At 28.0% G+C, this 12,143-nt stretch overlaps 1 protein-coding gene across 1 annotated transcript; it reads left to right on the top strand.

Annotated features, from left to right (window-relative positions):
* Nucleotides 1-423: 423 nt before the first annotated feature.
* Nucleotides 424-11,825, top strand: LOC135922283 (probable phenylalanine--tRNA ligase, mitochondrial). Its single transcript, XM_065456691.1, has 6 exons — nucleotides 424-468; nucleotides 752-856; nucleotides 901-997; nucleotides 2,655-2,786; nucleotides 9,956-10,116; nucleotides 11,218-11,825. Exons 1-6 carry the CDS (start codon nucleotides 424-426, stop codon nucleotides 11,701-11,703), a joined length of 1,026 nt encoding a protein of 341 aa, XP_065312763.1. The 3' UTR covers nucleotides 11,704-11,825.
* Nucleotides 11,826-12,143: the final 318 nt, after the last annotated feature.

Here is a 12,143-nt window from a genome sequence, read left to right as displayed (position 1 = left end):
GACTTACATGAGTCCAAACCCATTCGCAGTATATGGGTGTATGGCACACGTATTAAACATAATTTGCCAAAATATTCTGAAAAACATTGATGAAGTTATCATTAAAGTGAGATTGATTACTACGAATATATCTCAAAGTCCATCATTGCTCCAAAAATATAGGTCATTACTTAGAGGTAATGACATAGGACAGAAAATTCCCACTGATGTTGAAACTCGCTGGAATTCAACATATTTGATGTTGGTGAAGGTCCTTAAAGTAAATTATCTATCTTTTTCTTTTTTTAATAGGATTATATATTTAGAATTTTGAGACAATAAGAACTTTGTGTTATTCAGAGTATGAAACCCTAGGCAGCATTGCCCTCACAAATATTGATAAAAATAAAATAGAGGAAGTAATTCCTTTATTAAAACCATTTTATGAAACCACCTTGGATTTATCTGGATCCTCCTATCCTACCATTGGTTTAATATCTTTTATCTAATATTTTTAAATGGTTTTTCTCTTATTTAGGCATATGTCTTATGCTAATGGAAAATATTCAAATACATATTGCAAATATTTTTAATTTTAATTCCTCGCCCTCATTTATTGGTGCAACTTTTGCAACGAAAGTCACTCAGAAAGCTAATCACTACATTCACAAATTTTTAAACATTGAGTCGTATATTGGTAGTCTATTAGACCCCAGAATCAAAAAAGTTATTCATAATTCTTTATAATATTACAAAATTTCTTTTTATTTAGGTTCACATGTATAATCTATTAAATACTCCTGAAAATTTTATCCAATTTAAGGAAGTATATGAAAAATATGCAAGCACTTTATCAAGTGGCATAAGGACAAACAAAGTATATAAAAATATTTATTTATTTATTGATAATTATTATTTAAGGAAATATCCCTGAGGGAGAGAATAGCCAGGGATAGGCTCATGGGAACTGGGTCATCAGAGGAGATAGCTCAGATAGAGGATATAACTGAAATTCAATGTTATTTATCTGATATTTTATGTCCTGTTAATTCCAATATACTAGATTGGTGGGAAGGGAATCAATATCGATTTCCAGTTCTACCAAAAATAGCAATGGACTATCTCCCCCAGCAGGCTACATCAGTAGCATGTGAAAGGATATTTTCTAAAGCTAATGATAAAATAACTAAAAAACGCAATAGAATGAATCCAAAGATGGTTCAATCTATGATGGCACTTGAATCATGGATAAAAAATGGAATCATTTTTGATTTTTTAGAAAATAATTAAATTATTTATATACAATTTATATTATAACCAAATAATATATATATCATTAATTAAATATGTAAATCATATTCATATTGATATAATTTTTATATTAAATAAATTTGTATTTTAATATTCTTTTGATTAGGCCTTTGTGTATTAATAAAAATGAATTGATGATATAATTGAAATATTAATAGGGAGTTTAACTATTCATTTTTAATAAATTTAAATGCAGAATAAAACTTTTGTAGCTTTATAGAAATTTTTTTAGGTGGGACCGGACCGCCTGGACCGGACCGGACCGACGGTCCCACGGTCCGGTCTCATTTAACTTGACGGTCTATCGGTCCGGTCCCATTTTAGAAAAAAAAGACCGGACCGGACCGTTGCAAACACTAGTAGTAGCATATCATTTTTTTATTAAAAAATATTCATAATATAATAATATAAATAAAAAATTTTAATATAAATAAAAAAATAATAATAGGCCGCGCTATATTTCGCGAAATAGTTTTCGCTATATTATCTTCGCGATTTATGTTTCGCGATATTGACTTCGCTATAAAATTTTCGCGATTATTGATTCGCGATAAAAATTTCGTTCTAATGTATTCGCTTTAAAGGTTTCGCGATAAGAAAAAAATTCGCGATATTTGTTTCGCTCTATTGTTTTCTCGGAAAAATATTCGCTAATGTGGATTCGCGATAAAAGTTTCGCTATAAAATTCATTTGCGATAAACGACATTCGCGAAAAAGTGTTTCGCGATAAAAGTTTCGCTGAATTGACATGGAACCTATATAACTTACTTCAGAAAAAATAATTGAATGTATGGCTTTAATATAAGACTCGCCCAGTCTATCAGAACTACAATATATTATTAACAAAACTACCAGTCCATTTTAAAAATTTTCTAACCTGCATTGCGGACTTACTCTGCAAACTAACAAATATTTAAGAATCATTTGGGCAAACAAAATAATTAAATTCCATTTGTTTTCTAAACTTGATCTGAGTGCAGCCAACTAGTTTTTTGGCACCTGATCAAATTTAAGAACTGAAACCTTGAACTCTCCTAAAATTTATAGGAACTGAAACCTCAAAAACCAACTTTAAAATATCTGGGAACTGTCATACAAGTTCAAGTAATTTCAGGAATCTCGTCAAATTTAAAACTAGAGACCACTTTTTAAATTTAAGGAACCGGAACTAAAAAACATTTTGAAATTAAAGGAACAGGAAATAGAAACCATTTTGAAATTCAAGAAACCGGAAGTAGAACCACTTTAATAAAAAATATTCAGAACTGGAACCAGAACTCCTTTTTTGTCCAGGGTTTCCATACTGATTATAAATAAATTTATTGTTAACTAATTTTTCTATTTAAATAAAATTTTTTATTAGATCTTGAAATAAGATGGGTTGACGCTTATTTCCCTTTCACCCATCCCTCGTGGGAACTTGAGATTAAATTCGAAAATGAATATATGGAAATCCTTGGTTGCGGGATCATGGAACAAAAAATTTTGAATCAAGGTTTATTTGATTATATGACAAAAATGATAGAATTTAATTGTCAATTTCTTATAATATTGTATGATTCGCCAAGAATGTATAATTAATTATTGATTTTATATATTTAAATTTTTTCCCCTTAATTTTAAGAAATTTTATAGCTTTGTGGGTAAAATGTCAATTTGCTGCATAAACTTTTTTAAAAACTTGAATATTATTGGTAAAAAAATTGCCGCTAGTGGTCATGTCATTAATCGATGTTTAACAGAGGTGCATATCAGGGATCCAAACTGAACCGTTAAACCGCTAAAACCGGTTATTTTATCGAACCCTAACCACTAAAATAATTTCTAGCCGAACCTGAACCGAACCGCTAAAATGCCTCTGAACCGGTTCGAGCCTCATGATTTTATGCCTATAAAATAATGTGTAAATTATTACTAGTATATTGTAAAAATTTTAATTATATTCGAATTGTTTTAAAGTTTATTATCAATCTTATTTGATTGATAAGTGTCAGTCATGATTTTTATAAACTTAAGTATATAGCCATTTTACAGCATTTTTTAAATATTTTAAGCCTATAAATTATAATACCTAGAGAAGATTAAATCCAATATATAAATTATTTATATATAGTATTATAAATGACACATCAAAATGTAATATCACTGATTGTTAAATAAATATGAAAGGCCATCATAAATCTTGAGCGTCACAAAAAAAACCACCATCTATTTGATAAAATTAACAAAATATCACAACAAAGCCCAATAAAATAAAAAAGTTTAAGATGTCATCAAGCCAACAGATGACAGAAGAAGCATTAAAAGAACAAACAATTCAGTAAAACTAAATAAAAAATTATAATCGATGATTGTACTGAATTGGTCACTTTTAATGGCAGACCATTCAAATTAATCGATGATAGCGGTTTTAAAAAAATTCTTGATCCTTATTAGAAGCCGTGGGTATTAAAATTAATTCTAAAAATATTTAATCTAATAATGCAGAATAAGCTTTAAGTATTTGGTTAAATATAATCAAAGAAATAAATATTATAGTTAATTTTTCTAAAGAACCTAGGTTAAATAAAACTATGAATATTTTAAACTATTAGAAAATCAGAGTAATCGATGCCCAGAATTATATAAGGGTCATTCCATGTCAAATGAGCAAAAAAATCAAGATTTTCGGCCGACCCCTTTCAATTTTGATAAAAAGTTGTAGACTGGTTATATATGTTTCCATTAGATTATAAACAAAATTTTAGCGCATTAGCAACTATATTAGCGGAGATAATCGGGGTTAAAGGTCCAAAAAACGCCTTTTTTTCCTTTTTACTGATGTTAAATAATTAATTTTTAATTTAAAACTAATTATGATCTAATATTGAATCTAATATCAATAGCTAAGTTAATAATTGATAATTATGGCGAAAACATCAAAAATAATTTTTTTTTAAATATGGGTCATCTTATGGTCAGTTGAAAATTTGAAATTAATATTTCGAAATGTATATGATCTCCGATTTTTAATTTTTTTAAGAAATATTATCCGTTTACTATTTTTTTAATAATTTCTTTAACAATTAGCATGGCTGGATATTTATTTAAAAAAATATTGCGATTTTTATACTTTAAAAAAATAGATGGCGCTATATATAATAGTTTTAATATGTTAAAATTCATTTTTTTTATTGATTATAAATATTTTAATGTATAATATATCATAAAATTCGATCATATAACTTTGTAAACCTTATTCCCCTGAGATATTCGCAGGATAAAAAATTTTAATAATTTTTTTAATATTTCAATGTAAATTAAAATAATTAAAGAATCGGACTAAGCAGGATTAAAGGGGTGCAGGAAAATTATTAAGGGAAAAATCGAAAATCACATTAATTATTAGGCCTACCCCCAACCCTCCCCCCCCCAGACTAAATCGTACTCATCAAGACCAATAATGTTATGAAATTGTCATTATCTTACATTATTAAAATAACCAGAGATAAAGATAATTTCAAAGATTTTGAAAATTAAGCAATAAAAATAACAAAATTATAGTTCTGATGAAATAAGCCGACTCATGCCTGGAATAAAAGATTGTGTATCTGTTAAAGGCGAGAAAGAATCAGCAAAGGTTTATATTAAATAATCTTAAAGATATATTCAAGATGTTTAAGGAAGAATACCCAAGTATATCAATTGGATTCCCTAAATTTGCCGAACTTAGAACCAAAAAACTGAATTTTAGTTGGATGGCACACACACTGTTTGTGTCTGCGCCATTCATCAGAATGTGAAATTAATGACAAATGTAATAGCTGAAATTACAGCAGGAGAAGATTACTGTATAAATTCTTATAACAATCTTTTGGCGCAAATTATTTGTAATCCATCTCAGCCAAAATGTTATTTAACAAATTGTGATCAATGCCCTTGTATAGAATCTCTTATGGGCCAATTATACCAATTGTTTCAGAGAAATCGTTTAGAATATGTCACGTTTAAACAATGGATCACGGTGGATAGAGCAAATCTTGAAACTATTATAAAGTCCATTGATGGTTTCATCGAATTCACTCGTTTATAGCTAAACACAAAGTTTATTTTTGAAAAATTCCAAAGAAAATTTAAAAGATGAGGAATTTTTAACAATTCTAGATTATTCTGAAAATTATTCCCTTATTTTACAAGATGAAGTTCAGGGATTTCATTGGAACAATGTGCAGGCCACTATACATCCATTTGTAGCATATTATAAATCTGGAGAAGAATTAAAAAATATAAATTTTGTTATTTTGTCCGAATCATTAAGCCATAATACTAGTGCAGTCCAACTTTATCAAAAAAAATTCATTAAATTCTTAACAGCCAAATTTAATTCTAAACCAGAAAAAATAATATATTTTTCGGATGAAGCCGCGTCTCAATACAAGAATCGCAAAAATTTTCTGAACATATGCCTTCATAAATACGATTTTAATATTCCTGCCGAATGGCATTTCTTTGTCACTGCTCACGGCAAAAATGCATGTGACGGTATCGGAGGAACTGTCAAAAGATTAGTTGCCAGAGCTAGTCTTCAAAGGCCAAATAAAAATCAAATCCTAACCCCATTAGAATTATATAATTATGCTAAAGAAAATATTAATATTCAATTTGAATATGTATCCAATCAAGAATATATCGAAGAGGAAATAGCCCTTCGTAAAAGATTTAATTCTGCACTGCCCATACATGGGACCCAAAAAATTCACGGGATTATTCCCATTGATCAAAATAAACTAAAAACCAAAATATATTCTAATTCCAAAAAATATAATATAAAACAAGTTCCGTTTTTAAATGAGAAAATTATATTTTAAAATATTAATGGATATATAACATGTGTATATGATGATAAATGGTGGTTAGGATATATAATCGATAAAATTTATACAAATGAAGAAGTAAAAATCCGATTTTTACACCCTCGTGGACCTTCAGCTCATTTAAATTTCCTTTGAAAGATAATATTTTAGTGTTGCCTACATCTCATATTCTCTCGCTGGTCAATCCTTCTACTCCCACCAGTCGAACATATATATTATCTCCTGAAGAATCTCACAAGCTAGCCAGGCTTTGTATTCCTTTAGATAAAGTAAGATTTAATTCATTTATAAACTATCTTAATTAGGTAAAATTTGTGAAGATTTTAAAAATTTATGATCTGAATTACAAATAAATATATATAATGCACATTGTAATCGATTTAGTATGATATATATACATTAATATTTTTAATCAAAAATGTATTTTAACATATTAAAACTATTATATATAGCGCCTTCTATTTTTTAAAAGTATAAAAATCGCAATATTTTTTTAAATAAATATCCAGCCATGCTAATTGTTGAAGAAATTATTAAAAAAATAGTAAACGGATAATATTTCTTAAAAAATTAAAAATCGGAGATCATATACATTTCGAAATATTAATTTCAAGTTTTCAACTGACCATAAGATGACCCATATTTTATCAAAAATCAATTTTGATGTTTTAGCCATAATTATAAATTATTAACTTAGCTATTGATATTAGATTCAATATTTGATCATATTTAGTTTTAAATTAAAAACTAATTATTTAATATCAGTAAAAAGCAAAAAAAGACGTTTTTTGGACCTTTAACCCCGAATATCTCCGCTAATATAGTTTCTAATGCGCTAAAATTTTGTTTATAATCTAATGGGAACATATATAACCAGCCTACGAATTTTTATCGAAATCGAAAGGGGTCGGCCGAAAAGTGATTGATTTGACATGGAATGACCCATAAATTGTTTAATATCATATTGGCAGTGCCAGCTACCCAAGTTAGTGTGGAAAGATTTTTTTCAACAATTAATTTTATACTATCTCTTTATAGATGTAATTTGAGTGAGACGAATCTTGAAAATATATTAATTATGCGGTCTAATTAAAAAAATTTAAGTAAATAAAGTTAAATATTGTTCATATTAAAATTAATCATTGATATTTATTTGTAGGATTTATAATTTACAATTAATAAAGATGAAGGTTTTATGTATGTTTTTTATTTTAATGATGAAATAAAAAAAATAAACCTCCATATACATAATTCGAATGTAGATTTGAATATACAAAAATGTTCAAACCGGTTTTTAGAGGTTCAAAACGAACCGATATATTTATTTTTTACGAACCAAACCTGAACCTTGAACCGTTATTTTTATCCGAACCTGAACCTGAATCGAACCGATATTTGTTTCGGTTTGGATCCCTGGTCCCAACCATCTCGTGCCCATTAACTTATCTCACGTTGGATTAAGATTTGATGGTATGATAACTATCCCTTGTGCACTCCGCACATTATTACGGGATTATATATGGGTCTCTTCATTCCCTTTAAACGCCAACATCAATTCGCGAACCCAAGCCGAAACCACAAAGATTAAAAAAATTTAAAGACTTCAAAAACTTTCTTTTCATTCCTATAGTCGCATCCACAAATTGCAATTTTTTGCCAATAACATTAATACCTAATAAATATAAGAAGCAAAATTAGCCATTTTACTAACAAAGCCAACAAAAAATTAAATATTAATAAGATATTAATAAAAAAAAATTATTTAACTTTATATTTATATTGGGCTATGCCGATCCACAAACTTTTCACCAATCCTAATTTCTAAAAGACCGATCCAATATCGATCCGATTTTAAAAAACCAATCCGATGTTTATTTTTATTTACCATCTATCTTAATGTAATTAACACAATATAAATATTTTCTCTATTTTAAAAAAAATAACCAACTTACTTTCACGAAATTTTTTTTTTATCCAAAAGTTAAAAAGCTTATTTAAAATATGTGCAATGTTTATAATAGAATTTAGTAAAAAATTATTACTTTTTTGCCAATAGTAGTTCGAATCTTTCTGCCATATGTGACCAAAATAAATAAGCTTGAGTAATTTACTTTTGGCCAAAATCTTGAGTTAACCGTTTTTAAAAATTGGCTAAATTTAGCCGTTTAACAACACTATCTGAATGCAACTTGTTAGATATTTTAAAATCCTTTTCCTGTTTTAACTTTTTTTAAAAAACATAACAACAAATAAATTGAATTTATAATTCCTTTTATTAATTTATTGTGAAAATAATATAAAATAAATTATTTACAATCATAAAATAACCAAAAAACAATAAAAATATCTGATCGGGTCAGCTTTTTAAAAAATATCTGCAGGATCATTTTTTCTAAATCGTTAAATATCTGTGCCGATATTATATTTAATAACAGCGCAGTCATAATTTATATCGTGTTTAAAGGATTAGGCAATGATCCAAATCTTTAAAACGGTTAACAATTATTATTTGCCGAACCTGAACCTTTAAGAAATTTATCACCCTAACTTGAACCTCCTAATGAGTTTTGCCTTGATTAATATCACCAACTATTTTTAGATGTTTTTGAATTGCAGAAGAGAATCGTGAAAATATTTTTATCCGGTTCGATATTATTTTTTTGATTAGTGATGAAAATTTCCTTTTTAAAAAAATCTTTTTATATACATAATTCTAATACGATAAAAAATTTTTTAGTACCCGGCCCGATCCCAAACGATTTATTTTATTTGTCCCGAAAAGCCCGACCCAAAATAAAAAAATTTAGTCGGCAGCGCAAAATTATTTAAATATAGAAATATTTAATTTTTTTTGAACAAAGCGCAAACATTTTTTATTTATAGGATATTTAAAATTCTGCGCCTTGTTTCTTTCAAGAATTTTAAAATATATCAATTTATTTCATATAATATAATGATATTATTATCATATTAAAAACTTTAAGCCCAAGGCGCGAAATTTTTTGAAAAATATTAACTCAGCCCGAACCAAAATATTTTTAAAAAATAGGCCCGGCCCGAAACTCATTCTCGGCCCGGCCCTTGATTTGCGGATCTCTAATAAAAAGTAAATTGTTTATCAATGATTTAAAATTAAAACAACGGTCGTTTTTTTATTAATGATTTTCTTATCTGTTGATATATTATAATAATAAAATGGGTTGAAAAGCAAACAAGTCATTTGTAATTATAATGCTATTTTAATTCATTTTAAAATTATGAAAACATGTATTACAATGCACACAAATTGAGCGTTTGCGTTTTGCCTTACTTTATAGATAAATAAAAAAACGTTACGCATCTCTTGTTTAAATTGAAGTGGGATTTTTTAAATTAAAGAAAAATGGAATATATAAGTTTGAAACATGAAAATGCTAACCTTAAATTAAAGAAAGTATTGAAAAGAAACCAGTATGCGTTTTTTAAAATGCCTTCTATCGCCAAACGCTAATTCGACCAATTTGCACTGTACCATTTGAAATGCCTAACGCAGCCTTTGAAACGCTTAATTTATGCGCCATATTATGCAATGAATGAATCGCTTAAAAATATCCAAGATATTTGGATGATCCAGAATAGTTTATAACTAAATTTTATGATTCCATAGATTTTCAGTAATCTACTATAAGAAAAATAAAATTAAAAATGTATCTTGAGGAGGGGAGATTTAAATTAAAATGTCAAATAATTTGCAACTTTTTATCCAAAAACAAAGATAACTAAATGATGTAATTTTTATTATCATTTTTATTTCTAATCAATTTAATAAAAGCCGGGGCACACAATAAAGTAGGTTGGGCTTTCGGCTTAGGACTGGAAAGACTGGCCATGCTCTTGTATGGCATTCCAGATATCCGGTTATTTTGGTCTCAGGATTCGGGATTTTTAAGCCAATTTAAAACGGATGATTGCGAAAAGACCATCAAAATGAAAGTAATATAGTAATGATCAGTATCTTACTTGCATAAAATATTATTTTATAAAGATCTTTAACGTTTTTGTTTTAATATATTTTATAATTTTTTATGGTATAACAGTTTTATCTTTAAGGATGGGAGGGAGGGGGGTATATGAGGGGACACTCAACCATTAATATTAAAATGGCGGCGTTTACGGTTAAGGCTAATGAATGTAATTAGTCCTTTCCGTTCTGATGGTTTTATTTTTTGGTGATGGACCGTATTTTAGGACTAATTTCTAGGGATGGACAGGACTTAGGACCAGGCGTTGGCTTAACCGATAAAATTAGTTTAACCATATGCTTACATTGCCATTTTTTATTTTAATTTAATCATACTTTATAAGGGTATTTTTATGGTTATTTTATTCTCTTTTTCATTTTTAGGAAAAAAGAAACATTTAATATATTTATAATCTCAAAACAAAATATCATGATAAATCACTTCCTCTAATTCTAAAAATGAATCCTATATGTGAATGGTGAAATATCGAAGGATTATGAATTTATGCTTGTGCAGAACTTTGATTTTCAAAACAAAATTTACAATCTAATTTATAGTATAAAACCTTATATAAAATATGAATAAGATTTTTATGTACTCTTTACAATATTTTGTGTGCATATTTCTTATTAAAATTTAAAAAACTAATTTTTGGAATACCGCTTTTTGTAAGAAATTATCTGTCCTTAAGATATCCCGTTTTTAGGACCGATTTTAAAGGACAGGCTGGGACTATTTCAAACGTTTTCACATTATAAATTTTTATATTCTTTCCGAATAACGCTAGGCGTTTTGGGATGTCTACAGCAGTAAGATTTTTTAATTAAATTCATAAACGTTGTGTGGTTACAGGCATGATCTCCCCTGTTTTAGTTATGCTAATTCATTTAATATGCGATGAGCTGCGCCACCATTTTGCCATTTTTATTTGATCGAATTGGATTATATTTTAAGCCGATATTGGATATTTTTATTTTAAGAAAAAAATTATCGGGTCAAACTGGTATCGAAAAACGTTTCGTAATATTCCTAATTAATTTTTTTTATATAATTTTTAAATATAATTATTTAGCCGATTAGTAAATTTCCTCAGTGCATCAATGATGTATCCTTTTGGCTCCCCCCAAATCAAGAATTATTTGATACGAACGATTTTTTAGAAATGATTCGTAACATAACCTCTATAGCCGAGTCGGAATTTGATGAAATTGAAACAATGTTCGACGAACCTAGCACTGTTTTAAACGATTTAATGTCCAACAATAGATTCAAGCATTCGAACAACGCGAAGGATAGTTTAGCCAAAAAGCTAGTCCCTAAAAAGGATGAAACTTGTAATAATGGTGGCAACAAACTCGCGCAGGAACGTAGAATCGATATAGTGGAGCAAGTTCAGCTTATGGATGAGTATAAAGATGCCAAAAGCGGTCGCATAAGTTTATGCTATAGGATAATCTATAGGCACCCTACCAAAACTCTTACCAAGGAATTGGTTAACCGATTTCATCGCAAAATAGAAAAAGCGCTTGAAACCGAGTTTGACATCACATTGCGTTAAATTCTAATTTTTAATAATTCTTATAATAAATAGATTTCATTATTATTTCTACTACTCATATAAATCTTTTCAAATTATAACGAAAGGAAGAATTAATGATTGAAAAATAGGAAAAAAAAGAAATGCTTGCTTATTTTAATATTTTAAATAAATTATAAATCATGAAATGAATAATCTAGCATAAATAAGATAGTTTACACTCTAGATGCGCCTGGCTTTTTCTTTCAGCATATTAAGAAACTTATAAGAATTTAACTTTAGATAATAGATTGATATCGTTAAGTTCTGCTGGGCTATTAATTTAGCCCTCATCACTCATTTCTGGATAGTCATAGGGATATTATGTAGTATTGTTAAACAGATCGATTTCGCCGATTTTAAATTAAGATTTTAGCCAAAATAATATTATGGAAACCTCGGAATTTCGTTAAACCTTTGAG

The sequence above is a fragment of the Gordionus sp. m RMFG-2023 genome, chromosome 1 (genome assembly GCF_954871325.1).
Source record: "Gordionus sp. m RMFG-2023 chromosome 1, tfGorSpeb1-WG-v2, whole genome shotgun sequence".
Classification (NCBI taxonomy): domain Eukaryota; kingdom Metazoa; phylum Nematomorpha; class Gordioida; order Chordodea; family Parachordodidae; genus Gordionus; species Gordionus sp. m RMFG-2023.
Note: the sequence above shows the minus strand (reverse complement) of the source record. Positions and strands in the feature narration are given on the sequence as shown.

Excerpts from the sequence above, each read along its gene's own strand:
- LOC135922283 (XM_065456691.1), top strand. The coding sequence starts at position 424 with ATGAAACCACCTTGGATTTATCTGGATCCTCCTATCCTACCATTG. Across the intron at positions 857-900 it reads GTGGCATAAGGACAAACAAA|GAAATATCCCTGAGGGAGAG; the intron begins GTATATAAAAAT and ends TTATTATTTAAG. Across the intron at positions 998-2,654 it reads GGATATAACTGAAATTCAAT|ATCTTGAAATAAGATGGGTT; the intron begins GTTATTTATCTG and ends ATTTTTTATTAG.